Here is a 15,575-nt window from a genome sequence, read left to right as displayed (position 1 = left end):
ACAGCAGAAGAGTGTCAGATCAAGAACTTTCTTACAACAGCCTTTCTGATAACCAGTAAATCCGGGAGAAGATTAACTCCTTGCGCCCAAGGCGTTCTTCAAAAGCATCCCAAGAGGTCCTTTGCTTTGTGCAAGTGTTGATCTTTCCTCATGCCTCCTTTCAGTAGGTATCTCCCATAAAAAAACCAAAAAGAGCAGAAACCTCACAACGATTTTCTTCTACTCTGTTTAAAGGGTGATGGTTCTGGCCACCCAGAACAGATCGGTATGTTATACGAAATGCCCTGGGTTAAAGAGGGAAAGTAATAACTCCTTCTGACTTGGCCTGTTGTGTGTGAAGGCACTGGGCAAGGCTTGGCTACAGTGCCAAAAACTGCAAGCATCAGGCAATGGGTTTTTCACCTTTCCTATCTATCAGGTTTTTTAGGCACGGCTGTGGTAGCTCATAGGGCAATTAATACTATTATTATTATTACTTAAAGTGAATTTGGAAAACCTGGGAAATCGGTGGCAATTTTGGTTCCAATTGCAAAAAAACTTCCAACAGTGAATTATTTGATTCTGTAAGTAGACAGGAACTGAGTGGAAGCTGTTAGTTCCAAAGGGAGCATCCTGCTAATGACACCTGGGTGTCTTTATTGGGTAGGCCATGCCTGTGTAGCTTTCAGATAATGGTGATGTTTCCATTTCTTTGGTTTAAATGGCACAGCTCTGTTTATGGCTTGGTCAAGCAGAGAGAGAAGAGAAGCAAAGACCACGGGTCACCTGATGGTAGCTCCACCAAAAGCTTCTGGTGGGTATTAGGAAAAACTTCTTTTCCAAAGAGTGGTGATGCTTTGGCACAGCTGCCTGGAGAGTGCTGGGATCCCCATCCCTGGAGGTGTTTGAGAGCTGTGGCACTGAGGGAGGTGGGCATGGTGGAGGTGGGCTGGGGTTGGACTTGGAGATCTGAGAGGTCTTTTCCAACCTGAATGGTTCTGTGATGCTGTGGCTAACACTCCCTCAGTGGTGTTGGAGTGATGTCAGTTTACATTAATTTGGGATTACCCCAGTTTATGTAAACGGGTTAATCTCATACTCTGAATTGTGTTTTTAAAGTGTTGATTTAAAGCACTTGTTCTTTGTTGACAGATCTGGTCTTCGAGGCACCAAACCCTGATTCAGATTGGATAAAAGGAAAAGGTTGTTTAGGATAAGGACGGTGAGGCATTGGCACATATTGCCCAGCAAGGTGGTGGTGCCCATCCTTGCAGTATCTGGGGTCAGGCAGAAAGGCTCTGAGCACTGATGGAGTTGTGGGTGTCCCTGTGCATTGCAGGCAGTGGGACCAGACAGCCCTTGGGGGTCCCTTCCAACTCCAACCACCCTGTGATCCTATAGAACTAATCAAGCTGATTACACGTTGCTAACTACCCAATTTCCCACGTTCTAACGTATTTTCCCAGGTTCTTCTGCGTCTAAATGGCAGACTACAGCTCGAAGATCAGCACATCAAGCTGGGACTCGAAATATCTTTAATCACTGCTCAGAAACCCCCAAGCAGGGACCCCCAGCAACGCAAAAACACGCACGAAAGACGAAAGCCGGCAAAAGCAGCGCTTCCCTCGGATCCTCCCCACTCCCATCTGTGGGGCGGAGCCGGAGGTGGGGCCGCTCTGTCGATCTCTCCGCCCGTTCCTCCGCAGCCATGGCCGCCCCGTCGGAGCCCCCCACCGCCGCTACCCCTCCCGCCCCGCCGCCCCCCGCCCGCCGCTGCCTCCCCGCTCTCTCCGTGGAGCCTCTGCTCTTCCTCGCCACGCTGGCTCTCGGTTTGCAGGGCCCGCTGGCCACCCAGTACCTATGGGATCGGCTGGGGGCCGAACGCGGCTACGTGGGCCCCAATGGCAGCAGCCCCGACGGCTGCGGGAACGGCAGCGGAGCCGTCGAGCCGCTGCGGGAGGTGGGGAGCGCTGGGGGAGGGCGGCGGGGAGCTGTTGGGATGGCCGTGCCCGCCCCCCCATCACCGTGCGTTTTTCTTTCAGGAGGTGGAAGCGTCGGTCGCCCATTGGAACCTCTACATCAATCTGGGGGGTTTCTTCGTCGGGCTGTTCTCGGTGACTCTCTTCGGGCCGTGGAGCGACAGCGCGGGCCGGCGGCCAGTGCTGGTACTGCCGGCGGTGGGCATGGCGATGCAGGCGGCCGTGTACCTCCTTGTCATGTACCTGCGGCTGCACGTCGCCTACCTGCTCCTAGGGCGCGTGGTCAGCGGTCTCCTGGGGGATTACAACCTGATCCTGGCCGGCTGCTTCGCCTCCGTAGCCGATAGCAGCGACCAACGCGCCCGCACCTTCCGCGTGGCCATCCTCGAGGCTTGCCTTGGCGTGGCGGGCATGGTGGCCAGCCTTGGTGGTGGCCAGTGGCGTAAAGCTGAGGGTTACATCAACCCCTTCTGGCTGGTGCTCGCCGCCAGCCTCGCTGCTGCCCTCTATGCCGCTCTGTGTCTGCAGGAAACGGTGAAGCAGCGGAGAGCGGCCAAGCTGTTGACTCTCCAACACTACAAGGCTGTCTACAAGCTGTACATGGCCCCGGAAAACCTGAGCTCCAGGAGGAATCTTGCCCTCTACTCCTTGGCTTTCTTTCTTCTTGTCACTGTCCATTTCGGAACCAAAGACCTCTATGTTTTGTATGAACTTGGCTCCCCACTCTGCTGGGCCTCAGATCTCATTGGGTTTGGCTCAGCTGCCAGCTACCTGGCGTACCTGAGCAGCCTGGGGGGGCTGCGGCTGCTGCAGCTCTGCCTGGAGGACACCTGGGTGGCAGAGATAGGACTCATCTCCAATATTGCTGGGCTGGTGGTGATTTCTCTTGCTACTACAACACCACTGATGTTTACAGGTGACGCAGAGCTCTTAAGTCCTCGCATCTTGGGGGTGTAGCTTGGAAATGCCAATTGATCATAGAATCACGGAGTCATGGGTTATCCCAAGCTGGAAGGGATCCGTATGGATCATTGAGTCCAACTGACCAACACAGCTTAGCATGCATGATAGGGATGGGTTGATGATTCAACTCTGTGGTCTTGAAGATCTTTTCCAACCTTAATCTATGATTCTATGATTTTAATTCAACACGTCTTCGGCTGAGCTTTCCCTAATGTACCATATCTTGCTTACAGGTTATGGGATTATGTTCCTGTCCATGGCAGCTACTCCAGTTATCAGAGCCAAGCTCTCCAAGCTGGTCAGTGAGACGGAGCAGGGTAAGGAGTTGGCCTTAAGTGCACTTAAGCCGTGTCCCAAAGCACTTGTCTTGGTGGGACATTGAAACCAAACTGCTTTGGTAGGTTAGTACTTCCCTAACTCCTTTAGACTCCTGTGCCCATGCATTCACCTTCAAAGCTAGGGTAATGCTCGAAGTTGTCAATATTTATCCATTTAGGCTCACTGCATTTTCAAGGTGAGGACAAAAAATAGAAAGCAAGATGGAAAACATTGCGTTCACGCTCGGGAACAGGTCATCCACTCATCAGTTCGTTTCAAAGGGTCTGAGAAGCAAGAGTTAAACGGATTATATAACAAGCAGATATTAGTGATTTCCCTGGCTGTGACTTTTCTCTGTAGATCAGTAACAGTGGGAAGAAGCTTAGTGTTGTTAGAGGGTTGTATCATTGACCATGGTGAAAGATCATGGATAATCCTGAGGAAGATGTGTTTGCCTTTCGTCCAGGAATTCATGAGAAAAGCTTACACTCGGTGTTACACACTGCATGGAAGTGCTTCTGCAGGCAGGGAGGGGGGAAGTGAGGTGGGATAGACCTGAGGGTGACTTGGCAAAATTGGATTTCTTGCATTATTGAAGAATGAAGGTGGTATACACATGATATTTATGATGCTAAGCCTATAAAATGCAGCCCTCTGCTGCACTTAATGTTTAACAAGCGATAAGATATGCCTGGCAGTAAACAGATTTATATAACCCTTTCTGAAGCATTGGTAATCCAGCTGATAGATAACATCCCTGGTCAGCTCCAGTGGTACCATGCCTGGAAATCTCAGTGTTGGTGTTGCTACATGGCTCTCTCACCATTCACATCTTGTCTCTTTTGCAGGTGCACTCTTTGCCTCTGTTGCCTGCGTGGAAGGGCTGTGCTCACTTGTGGCTACAGGGGTGTTCAACTCCCTCTACCCTTCCACCTTGCACTTCATGAGGGGATTCCCCTTTCTTTTTGGAGCCATCGTTCTCCTTATTCCAGCAGCTATCATGGGGTAACTTACCTCGGATTTCTAAACTGCCATAGAAATCGTGGAGTGTAATATAAGAATGATTATTTAGTCTTAGGATAAGGGCTCAGCAAGGCTTATTTTCAGTTATGCATATGGGAAAGGGTTCAGGCCCCCCATCAGCAGAGATGCAGGTTCATTTCACAGAATAATAGACCATATTGAGGTTGGGAAAGACCTCTAAGATCACCAGGTCCAGTCACCAATCCATCACCACCATGCCCACTAACCATGTCTCTAATTTCCACCCCCTTTTTCTTCTGTCATAAGTCCTTGCGATAAACCTACAGCCTGAGAACTGTGGAGGTCCATGCTCAGAGACCTTCCAAGTCTCATTCCACTCTTAGAACAGAATCCAAAATCTGCAGTTGAGTTTGCACATCTTCCTTTATGGAAGAGATGGAGTTCTCATAGGAGTCTGTGTTCAATTGTTTCTCTGCTAATTAAAGTGAAAGTTTTGTCATGATAAGAATTGAATGCCCTGGAAGAGAAAATACATTGAGGTTTGTGGTAGAAGAGCAACAGCTCCTGGCAGGATCATTTTGTTCTGTTCCTTTGAAACTTTAAAGCTGACTTCATTCAGCAAAGTCTCAGTGTGCCTTCATAGCGCTGACTGTTCTTTATTTCTTTCTTTCTTAGGTGGATAGAAATCCAGGACTCCAACCTTCAGTACAGCCACTTCTCAGATGCTTCCTTGTCTCCTGCAGATGGCTGAGTAGCAGCTTAGCAATGAGGAATTGGCCATTCTGGCAGTGTCTGTCCATAGACTGCTGTTTGTTCTTCACTTGCAGAGCAGATCAGTGTCTGAGGGACACCTTGGTTGTCCTCACTGATTTTTAAATGCCCCAAAGTTGGAAGTCATGGCTCTGAGAGCCAGGGAAAAGCTGACGTGCAGATGTGAATGTCTGCTTGCTCATTGCAGAGAACCCAAGGGACTACTCAAAAGCCAATGGAGAGTAAAAGCAGTGCAAGACCAGTAGTGGTTGGGTTGGGTTTGTCTGGGTTGAGTTTGGTTGGGTTGGCTGGGTTTGGTTGGTTGGGTTGGATTGGGTTGAGTTGGGTTTGTTTGGGTTGAAATTGGTTGGGTTTAATTGGTCTGGGTTGGGTTGGGTTGAGTTGAATTGGGTTGAGTTGGGTTTGTAAAGTGAGGGTGGGGATGGATAATGAGAGAGAGTTGAATTCTGGCTTAATTGGTATTCTGAGTAGCACAGTGTGCAGCAGCTGAGCTGTTGGTGTGGGTGAGGCCCAGACCAGAGCTTGCAGGGTGAGACAGCCCGACCGTGTTCTGCTTTAAGAACATCTGTGCTCCAAATCAATGTGTTGTGATTAAAAGTCATAGGAATGTTGCAGGCCAGTAGTTTTCCATGGGAGTGCTATTGCTGTCCTTGTTCACTGAGATAGCTTTAGCTTCACAGTGGAGGTCTAAGGAGAAAATGTGCTAGAAGTGCTTGTTGCTATGAGTGCCAACGGTCTGTCTGCGGCTCACAGCAGCTCAGGTTGGATATTAGGAAATATTTATTCTCTGCAAGAGTGGTGATGCAGTGGCACAGCTGCCCAGGGAGGTGGTTTGGGTGCCGTGGAGATGTGGCACTGAGGAATGGGTCAATGTGGAAGGATGGGTTGGGGATCTGAGAGCACTTTTCCAACCTGAATGGTCCTGTGATTCTGTGATTGTGAAATCAAATGGCAGAGCCAGAAGCAGTCCTTCCTCATCAGCCCGTGGTGTGTTGGGTTGAGCTGCTAAGGGAACAGTATAAATGCCTTTGGAAGTAAAAATTCTTTTGTGTAAGGGGCACCCATGATTTTTTGCCAGTGACTTCACGTCTGCCCTTCTCAGGACATGTTGATGGCAACAAGCAAATCTCCGCATGCATGGTATTTGTAATTGTTCTTTTCAAAACATTAACTATATTGCTTCAATCCTATTTTCTTTACGCTGCCATAAACCATCGGTTCTGTGTACACTGCGTTGAACACAGAGTTCTGATGTCTGCAATAATGTGCAATTGCTTAGTGGTCAGATTACTTTCAGAGTGAATAAAACCCCCATTTTCTTTTATGGCTCTTCAAAAGATTGCTCTCCTCTTGCAGCTGTTGATGAGATTCGCCCTTCCTTACTCCATCTTTAGCCATGTGTGCGAAATGCTTATGCATCACTTTGTTCCCTGTTCATTAAGAGTGGGTGGTAAAGATAGAATCAAGGAGTGAGGAAGGGGAGAAGTAGGGAACTTTGTGTTACACTGCTCGGTCCGTGTGGCTGTGCCAGTGGATGTAAGTTGGAGTGATGTGGCTTGATTCGTGGGCCAAGCCCTGGATTTAGCTGCCTGCAGGAGCAGGGCATGCTGTCAGGGTTGCACGTGGCTGAACCTGTGGAGTCCATGAGCCTGTAGATCTACCGACAGATTCCACGGCATCCAACAGTAACAGCTAAATGTTGTGCAGTGAAGTGAAACTGGTGTGCTGGCTCAGCTCTGCTTTTGTGTCAGCGTGCCTGCAATGGAGAAATTCAATAGGAACTGTTATGGTCTATTTAGAAAATTGAAGTTCTTCTAGGCTCCCCTCCAAGAACTGCAAGCAAAGACATGATCTACCTGCAACCAGCAGGTAGAGTCCCTGTGATGCAGTGAGCTCCATCAGCCCATGCAAAGACAGACCAAAATGTGTGTCCCTGCGGAGAATTGTGCTTGGAGAGCGTGCATCACACCCCAGCAGAGGATGAGAGACTGAGACAGTAAGAGAGGAAATGTTTTCTCTGCAGGGAGAAAAGCATGTGGCACAGAGGTTGAGATTTAGAGTGTAAACCATATTTATTTGTAGAACGACTTTTGACATGACAAGGGAGAGGGATAACGAACAGAATGTGTTTATCTCCTTGGAGTGCCTGCCAAGGCTGGGAGTGACTGAGGACAGGATGTTCTGTCAAAAGCAGAGTTCATGAGGGTGAAGATAATCACAGCAGGGAAATGGGAAGAGGTCGGGTGGGATCTCATGCAGCTGAGACACCCGTGTCCAGGGGGCAGGTAAAACTTGTCTGCACTGAGTGGTGCATGGGGAGGAGGAGTGCTAGAGAGCTCCTGGGAAACGATACAAAATCATGTTGTGTGTTATTATAGGAAGGAGAACGCAGTGTTTGAGGTCCTTTAATGGCTGTGGAGGCCTTGACCTTCAGTAAGTTAGTCAGGATTTTTCCCTGAAGCAGTTCACATGTTGCTTGTATGCTTTGGCAGATTCACCTTTGGGCTCACGCGTTGGTTTCCTCAGCACTGTGTCTGATGTGTGCTGGGCAGATACAGCTATTAACCTTTCACTGGGGAGCAAAGATGCCATTAACTGTGAGCTGATAAGAGCAATCTATAAAGCTCTGATTAAGCATCAGAATTTACTTTTCATGAAACCTTCATGGATCTAAGCCAGGAGGTAATGTGAGTTCCTGCTAGTTAGGGCATGTAGTGAGGCTTCAGGGAAAGCAGGGGGGAGGAGTGATGATGGAGTGACACAGCTGCACAGGGAGGTGGGGGAGTCCCCATCCCTGGAGGTGTTCCAGAACCATGGGGATGTGGCACTGAGGGAGGTGGTCAGTGGGTGAGGTGGGTTGGGTTTGGACTTGGGGATCTGAGAGCTCTTTTCCAACCTGAATGTTCTAGACATGTGCCACGGAGCACCAACCACAGAATAAAATACAGCCGGTGCATCATATCTCCACGGTACAGCATTTAGCATCTTCCATATCTGCATGGATTTACTTCCAGAGTCCCAGTTCAGCCTCCCGTGCTGTGTGTATAAATGCACCTGATAGGGTGGTGATGCTGAGGTTTCAGACGGAGGGGAGGGTATGGTTTTAAAAGCACTTTTTGCAGAAGCCCTTTGGAAACTTCTCGTGATCTAAAGCCAAACTTCAGCCGGCAGAGCTAAGAGCACAAAGTGGTTTTGCAGCATCAGGAGGGAAAGGCCTCAAAGAGGGGAAGAGCTCTTGTAATAAAGGGATATCCCCAGGGAAGGGAAAGTTCCTGCCCAGTGGTTTAGAAGCCTTGCATGTGTTATCTTCCCCAAACACACGGACTTGATGAGGGCTTAACTTTATTTGCCCATTCCTGCCTTTACCTTATGAGCACAATGATGAGCTGTTTTCTCTGCACTGGTCTCTCCCTCCTGTGTCCTCTTCCATTGTACCCCACCAGTCCCCCTGCTTTGCATCCTCAGGAGGTGCCGCCACTCTGGATGAGGATTTGGATGGCAGCCTGTCCTCCCCAGGGCTGCTACACCCCAGTTCTGCCCCCGGCCTCATCTCGAGCCAGGAGGTGGGTCAGGTCCTGCGGGAGGGAGGGCAAGGAGCGCTACTGGGATGGGGAAAACCTATGGGAGAAATTGGGCCCCATATCAAAAGGGGTCACCTGTGTGTCTCTGGAGGGGATGTGGCCTCTGTCCTGGTTCTAGGTCGGCATGATGGGAGGGGAACAGTCCAAGCCATTGTCTGACCCTGCTGAGGAGTCCCGGGAGGAGCGGCCCTGCAGGAAGCGGATGATTTTGTCGATGGTGGCTTCCTGGTACTCGTGGGACCACCTGTGTTGGGGAGAAAAACAGGAGCCGAGTTTTCCATTGAGATGCCACGAGGCGGCTCGGTGCAGCACCTCTTTTCTCCACAGGAGATGCGTGAGACTTTGGTCCCTCATGCTCTGAAATTCCTGGAGTAACTCAGTTCCCCTTTGGCCTCCGCTACCTCCCTCGTTGCTTTTCCCAACTGTCTCATGCTCTTTATCACTGTTTATGCAAGTTAAGGAGCTAACAGCGTGGCAGATTCCCCTTACTTACTTGATGCCGTTAAATTTCAGGACAGCCCTCATGTCCTTGGGAAGTGTTTCTGGATCAGGCCACTCAAAATGATCTGTGACGGGGACAATGTTCTTTCCAGAATTCAGGGCTGTCACGATCTCCTGCAGGAACACCCAGGTGCTCAGGGCACGGCCACGTCAACCCATCACCTCCTGCTCCAGCACACACCGTGCTCCCTGTGTCGCATCCCTCACCTTGTGCACCCAGTCCTTGCACTCAGGGTCTGCCATGCACTTATCCAGCGCGTGGGGTGAGAGGACCAGCACGAAGTTGCGGGCGCTCAGGACGCTCTGGGTCAACTTGTCCTCAAACTTCCCTGCCTCTAACTTCTCCACGTCGATGAACACACTGAAGCCATGCAGCTGCAGGTGAACCTTCAGCAGGCTGAGGGTGAGAGGAGAGGACAGCAAGTGGCACAGTGCTGGAGATGCCTGCTGTCAGCCCAGGCTGCCCAGTCTTTGGGCTCCCTGCTATGAGCTCCACCAGGACCACGTGAAAAAAGGTAAATCAGTGCCAGAAAGGGGAAGATGGAGGCGATGGGACAGGGAATGAGCTCCTTCACCATGCACTGAGCTCAATTCCAGCACCACAGTGTTGTCCGTTGCACGTGGGACTCACCTGGCCAACTGCGACCCTGAGCTCCTGCGGTAGCTGATGAATACATCGGTCCCATCGGATGCCGTTTGCAACGTTACAGGAGAATGAAGCGTTTCTAAGCAGAGCCAACAGCAATGGAAACAATTAAAAAAGTGCCCAACCAACCGCTTGCCCCAACCAACCCTCGATGCTCCCGCACCCCTTGCAGCAGAGAGGATGCGGACGCGGTGGAAGCCGGTGCTGATGTGGCAGTCCTCCTGCAGCTGCTGCTCCGTCACGCGGTGCAGGAGGTTGCGGTTGACGCCGCAGGTCAGCAGGTTGTAGGTGTACTGGCGGAACGGGGGGTCAATGCTACCCAACCAGTCGGCCAAGTTGCTGCGGTCGCAGGTGGAGTAGTTGGCGAAGGTTTTCAGTTCTGTCAGCTCCCGGAAAAACCTGGCAAAGCAATGAATGGAAGCATGGAGTGGGGATGGGGTGCTGCTGGTCCAGGCAGGGCCTGGAGGTGTTTGATTCCGTGTCTTTAGGAGAGAGCATACCGACACATCATGGTGTAGAAGGAAAAATGTAAATGGAGGCAAACAGCCGTGTGGCTGCAGATCCTCAGGATGCAGAGGAGCTCAGCTAAGGGAGGAGGGCTCAGGTAAGTCTGTGTCTTTCTGGGTAACCTGCAGGACCCCTCTGTGGTTTTTATGCCATAGGTGGGAGCACTCCTACCTCTTTCGGGTGATGCTGGAGCCCATCCCCAGATCCTCCTGCAGCTCCTCCTCTGTCAGCCTCAGGAGAATGTCCCCATCCACCTGGTGCTCCTGCCAAGTGAAATCCAGGCTGGAAAGATCCTACCAAGGAAATACAGCTCCTGCCCACAGGTGTCCCTGCCCGGCACACAGCCCTACCAAGAAGTTTGGACAGAACTTGGTGAATCCAATCTGCTGCAGCCATGTCTGCACCTCGCAGGGCTTCCAGTTGGGAACAGTGGGCAGGATGCGTCGGGGCACCTCCTCCCCTATCAGACGCAGCACCTTTTTGGCCAGGGAGGAGGTGGTGCTGCTGGTGGAGTAACAAACCACTCTCTTGAGGCTCTGCGTGGCCCCAATCTCACTGAAAACCTGTGGGCACAGTGGGAAGAGGCATCACTTGGCTTCCCCTCCTCCTGCCCACAACCTGGGGCTGGGGCACTTAGTGAGCTCAAGGGGCACAGAGAACATCGGGACACGGTTGTGGCATCGCTGCCCTTTTGCACGTCCTTCCCTCCAGCCAACCTACCTTTTACCTCTCCTTCCAACCTACCCTTTACCTTTGTTTTCTTCTGTCTGGCCTTGATGGCAGCCTCGGTGCACAGGTAGAAGGCAGCGATGCACTGCGCCTCCAGCCGTGAGCTGTCTAGCAAGGGGACCAAGCGCTGCAGGTCCTCAGCTGTCCTGCCCTGGCTGTTGTCACTGCTCCCCAGCATATCACAGGCAAACTGCTCCGGATCCAGCGAGGCAATAAATGGCTCCACCAGAGCCAACGTCCCCGAGCGCTCCACCTCCTTCTCGATTTCCTTGTTGGTGGCCAGCACGGCGATGGCCAGGCAGGCGTGCAGGCGGATGAATTCATCATCTCTTGAGAACACCAATGGGAAAAGCCACTCGGCCGCCTTCTTCTTGATCATCAGGCGCTGGTTGCCCTGCCCACCATACATGGCACAGTTGGCCAAGGCCATGGCACAGTGCCGCAGCACCACGGGGTCTGTCCAGCGACACCAGTAGAGGATGGCATCCAGGCCCCCGTCAGAGATGAGCTGGGAGCAGGTCTCCTCAGTGTGCTTGAACATGTGCTCCAGGATGCCAGAGACGCTCTGAGCCAGCTGGGGAACGTCTCGCTCCTTGGCTAGGTTCAGGATTACACCGAGACCGATCCGGGCAATCCGGTCCCTGCAGGGAGAAGACCCCATAAGGACCCCTTGTACCACGGTGGTGTTTGTGCCATGACAGCCAAATGTTGATCTGTGGACCACAGCTGCCAGATGTGCTGCCAGCTGCAGAAATGAAAGAGTTCCAGGTGCAGGGTGAGGGGTGCACAGCTTCGTGTGCTGTGCTCATCTCCTGCTCCAAGTGAGACACACATAACAATCAGCAGCACAGGGTAGGCTAATGGCAGGTTAGGAATATCACAGAATCACAGAATGGCCCAGGTTGGAAGGGACCTCAAGGATCACAAATCTCCAACCCCCCCCCGCCACATGCAAGGCCACCATCATCCCCACTTAATATCAGACCAGGCTGCCCAGGGCCCCATCCAATCTGGCCCTCCATCCAATCTGGCCCTGAACACCTCCAGGGATGGACGGGGCATCCACAGCCTCTCTGGGCAGCTGTTCCAGCACCTCACCACTCTCATGGTAAAGAACTTCCTCCTGACATCCAACCTAAATCTTCCCTCCCTCAATTTAAAACCATTTCCCCTTGTCCTGATGCTATCTACCTTTTCAAAGAGTTGACTCCCCTCCTGTTTATAGGCTCCCTTCATCATGCTCCAGGTGAAAACTGATTTGCCTCTAAGCCAGATCTGGCTGCTCCGTGTTGCTACCAAGCTGAGGACCTGGCTGAGCAACTGCTGCCAATGACAGCATGCAGCAATGGGAGCTCTGGCCCTGTGCCACCAGCAGCAGCAACTTTGCAGATCAGCACAGGCAGCAGATCCCATCCTAGCCCTGTCCACATTCAGCACAGTCCCCCACACACTGAGACATGGCCACTCTGCAGCCCTGTGCTCTCTTAGAAGGGAACAGCTGGATGGGGCCATGCCCAAAGGGTGAGGAAGGGGGCAATGTTGGGCGCTCTGCTGCTGGGTCATGGGCATGAGGTCTAAGCACGAGAAGTTCCAGGCTGGGGGCACAAGCACTTCTGGGAAGGCTGCAGCCATGTGACTGGTGCTGACCTTGGGTTGGATTTGGCAGCCGACGCCATGGAGAGCTCTGGAAACAAAGCCTGCGCCCTGGGCTGGCTGCTAGCCTGGCTGTGGGTGGGTTGGTGACATGGGCCCCACTTATCGATGGGGCTGGGGGCCTCCAACTGTTCCTGGAGCAGCTCTGGCACTCTCCTAGCAGACAGCTGAGTGCCGCATTCTGACCGTGCCACGGAGGCTCCTGGGATTAATTCACTCTAATGGGCTTTCCATATTTAGCTCTGCTTCTTTGTGCAGCACACAGCAAAGGCTGGGCTGCGAGTCCTCGATCTGGGAGTGAGATACAGTGCACACAGAGCTGGAGAGAGATCCTCAACTCTGGCAAGGATTTCTCAGCATGTTCCCTAAGCAATAGTTTGGGGCACCAACCCCAACAAGCAGAGCTGCAAGAGTCTGGCAGGGTTTTAGATAAAGGGTTGAACAGTGATCACAGAATGGGGATCACCCTTTGGTGATGTGAGCGGTGCACTGGGTGGTGCTGGGTGCCACGTGTGCATGCTGATACACGTGCTGGTGCACACCCTCATGCTTCCACCCCATTGGTGATGCTGCTCCAGCACGGCCTGACACCTCTCACCTGTCCCGTGGCTCAGCACATTCACCTCCAGCTTCCACAGAGCCATGAGTTGGGTGCTCCCATGGCCACCAACCTACAGCCTGCACTGGTCAGCAGCAGGAAGTCTCTGGGAAATAGCTTCATTCTCCTGCTCCTCCTCCTCCTGCTATGGCTATGGTCAGGGGGCAGCTGTGTCATTCCTCCTTGGAGTGAGATGCCCTGATGCAGACAAACCACCCAGATCTCCCAACGGGCTTCTTAGGGACACCTGGCTGGGATGGCTCATGGAGCTTCCCAACTCCATGCCAGCATCCCCTGTGCTGGGCCAACAAGCTGTGAATCCTGCATGCAAGCAAGGGGGAGGAACTGGGAGCACTCAGAAACTTAAGGGGTATGAGGGGCTCCTGATGGACTCACCTGTTCTCTGCCACCAGGATCTGCTCCAGCAGCTGCCCTGCCTGGCACTTGGTCTCCAGCTCGGCCGTGTAGAGCAGGTTGAGCAGCAGGTCCAGGCCTCCCTCCAGGCGGATGGCATCACACAGTGCTTTGGCCACATCCCTGCCCAGCGTGGGCATCCCCCAGGCTTCCTCCACCAGCTGGAATATCTCAGCGATGGCTTTCCCCATCTCAGCAGGGCCCGCAGCCTGCTTGGCACAGGCGATGGAGCGCTGCAGGGCGGGCAGGATCCGCTCCAGAGCCGCCCGTATGTCTGAATTCACCCCGGGGGAAACCTCGCGGCGTTCCCTGGAGCCGCCCGCAGCCCAGCATCCCGCCTGGCTCACGCACTCGGGTACCGCCAACCTCTCCGCACCAGACATGGCGAAGAGCCGGCACAGCCGATGGACGGAGACGAGCAGGGTGAGCACCATCGACATCCCTTAGCGCAGCATCCTCAGGGCCCGCCTGCTGGCACCACCCAGGCAGGACTCTTTTTTGGGGACGCAGGGTGGGGACCCGATGGCAGCGCCACGCTCAGCATCCCGGCTCGCCCGCAGCTGATGTCACCCAATCCAAGCGCCGCCTCTGCGAGGAGGGGCTCACACCGCTGCAGCCCCCCCTTATGCCCAGGGCCCTCCTCTTGCACGCAGCCCCTGCCCAGCCCCGCTGTCTCCATGTCCCCCCTCCCCATATGCCCCGGAGGCTTCTATGGTCGTCACTGCGGAAGGGAGCGCCGTGGTGGCCGTGGCACCGCATTTTGGACGCGGTGCACCATCGTGCGCGGCGCTGAGTAACCGCTGCATGGGAAATTCAGAGCAGCTCTTGGGTGGGCTCGGGATTTGCATGATAAAAGAAGGAGCAAGGCACCCTGGGCCCCTTTTATTTCCTTTTTCCAGGCCAGACGTGCTCAGGGCAGAAATGCTTTGGGAGGAGCGGCTTAAATCCTCTGCTCCAAAAACAGCTCAGCCCCAGACTTAAATCCAAGCTGATGTTGTGATGCCACAGAGCCACTTCTAATCTTCCTAGGACCCAGAAGAGACACAGGGACGCAGACATCAGACAGCAGAGGAGGCAACAAGGAGGCACAGAACCAGTAAGCAGTTCCTTGATAAGTCGTTATCAGGGGTCACGGCGCTGTGATGCAGGGTTTTTTGCTGTGGAGGGGGCAGAGTTCAAGGCCTTCCCTTTGCCTTGTCCTAGAGAGCTTTGTTTTGTTCTGCTTTGCTTCTTGGGAGGGTATCAAGAGATTGGTGGGAGCTGAGAGTGGGGAGGTGGCTGGGAGCCTGGAAGCAATGAGCAGCTCGGTCTGAGCCTATGGGTAATGGGGTTTTGGTGCTGCCCAGCCTCTGCTGCTGCTCTGGGCGTCCCCAGCCCCTCTGTTTACCCCCACTCTTGGCCATGTGGGTATGGGATGAAGGCAGTGCAACACTCGCTTGCACCCAGCGATGGTGCCAATCCCAACTGGGGGCAGGAGTGGGGTGAGGGGGCTGCAGGAGAAGCCCTGCCCCATATCCTGTTGCTCAACCAGAGCTGGGAATACCTCACTGGGCACCAGACCAGAGGTCTTCCGAGCAAGGGAGGGAGCAGCCAATCCAGGAACTGGCTGTGCCCAGCCTGGCTTGGGGAAAGCCCACAGGGCTGTCTTCTCTCCCCAAGTTTTGTCACTCGGAGTGGCACTGTGGCCACCCCAGGATGGGCATTCCCCAGTGGAGCTCTGCCCCAGCAGCACCCCAGCAGTATGAAACATCCAGAGTGGAAGCACCGTCACCTCGTGCACATTTGCTCCTTGCCCCCGATTAAATAACCATCCTGCAGTTATCAGGAGCCACCAAAAGAGCTGAGTTGACATTAATTAGTAACCGAAAAGCTTGGTCAGAAAGGAAACGAGAGGAGCAAAATACACGGGCTTTTGTTTGCCTAGTGTAGCGAAAGTGCACAGCGCTTCACTA

General features: G+C 53.1%; 2 protein-coding genes across 4 annotated transcripts; one reads left to right on the top strand and one right to left on the bottom strand.

The window, feature by feature from the left end:
* Window positions 1–1,672: 1,672 nt before the first annotated feature.
* On the top strand, window positions 1,673–5,235 carry SLC46A1 (solute carrier family 46 member 1). Its single transcript, XM_042879405.1, has 5 exons — window positions 1,673–1,939; window positions 2,022–2,874; window positions 3,155–3,238; window positions 4,088–4,244; window positions 4,899–5,235. Exons 1-5 carry the CDS (start codon window positions 1,688–1,690, stop codon window positions 4,972–4,974), a joined length of 1,422 nt encoding a protein of 473 aa, XP_042735339.1. The 5' UTR covers window positions 1,673–1,687; the 3' UTR covers window positions 4,975–5,235.
* Window positions 5,236–5,819: 584 nt separating this feature from the next.
* SARM1 (sterile alpha and TIR motif containing 1) lies at window positions 5,820–14,183 on the bottom strand. Of its 3 annotated transcripts, none has more exons than XM_042879399.1 (9): window positions 13,606–14,183; window positions 10,981–11,599; window positions 10,580–10,792; window positions 10,401–10,492; window positions 9,708–10,121; window positions 9,284–9,473; window positions 9,069–9,190; window positions 8,651–8,819; window positions 5,820–6,750 (listed from the first exon to the last, which is right to left on the bottom strand). In XM_042879399.1, exons 1-8 carry the CDS (start codon window positions 14,061–14,063, stop codon window positions 8,690–8,692), a joined length of 2,238 nt encoding a protein of 745 aa, XP_042735333.1. In that variant the 5' UTR covers window positions 14,064–14,183; the 3' UTR covers window positions 5,820–6,750; window positions 8,651–8,689. The 3 variants fall into 3 exon arrangements, with proteins under 3 accessions (XP_042735333.1, XP_042735334.1, XP_042735332.1); XM_042879400.1 differs by lacking the exon at window positions 5,820–6,750 and having other exon boundaries at window positions 7,048–8,819; window positions 9,708–9,801; window positions 9,886–10,121; XM_042879398.1 differs by lacking the exon at window positions 5,820–6,750 and having other exon boundaries at window positions 7,048–8,819.
* Between the last annotated feature and the right edge of the window lie 1,392 nt (window positions 14,184–15,575).

This window comes from Lagopus leucura, unplaced genomic scaffold (genome assembly GCF_019238085.1).
Source record: "Lagopus leucura isolate 7727_CA_CO unplaced genomic scaffold, USGS_WTPT01 Super-Scaffold_100024, whole genome shotgun sequence".
Taxonomy (NCBI): domain Eukaryota; kingdom Metazoa; phylum Chordata; class Aves; order Galliformes; family Phasianidae; genus Lagopus; species Lagopus leucura.
This window is presented reverse-complemented; position numbering and strand designations above follow the sequence as displayed.

What these genes read in the sequence shown, in the direction of transcription:
- SLC46A1 (XM_042879405.1), top strand. Translation starts at nt 1,688, where the DNA reads ATGGCCGCCCCGTCGGAGCCCCCCACCGCCGCTACCCCTCCCGCCCCG. An exon ending in CCGTCGAGCCGCTGCGGGAG is followed by an intron (nt 1,940 to 2,021) that starts GTGGGGAGCGCT and finishes TTTTTCTTTCAG; the next exon opens with GAGGTGGAAGCGTCGGTCGC. An exon ending in ATTCCAGCAGCTATCATGGG is followed by an intron (nt 4,245 to 4,898) that starts GTAACTTACCTC and finishes TTTCTTTCTTAG; the next exon opens with GTGGATAGAAATCCAGGACT.
- SARM1 (XM_042879399.1), bottom strand. Translation starts at nt 14,063, where the DNA reads ATGTCGATGGTGCTCACCCTGCTCGTCTCCGTCCATCGGCTGTGCCGG. An exon ending in ATCCTGGTGGCAGAGAACAG is followed by an intron (nt 11,600 to 13,605) that starts GTGAGTCCATCA and finishes TTCTCCCTGCAG; the next exon opens with GGACCGGATTGCCCGGATCG. An exon ending in CTGAAATTTAACGGCATCAA is followed by an intron (nt 8,820 to 9,068) that starts GTAAGTAAGGGG and finishes TCCCCAACACAG; the next exon opens with GTGGTCCCACGAGTACCAGG.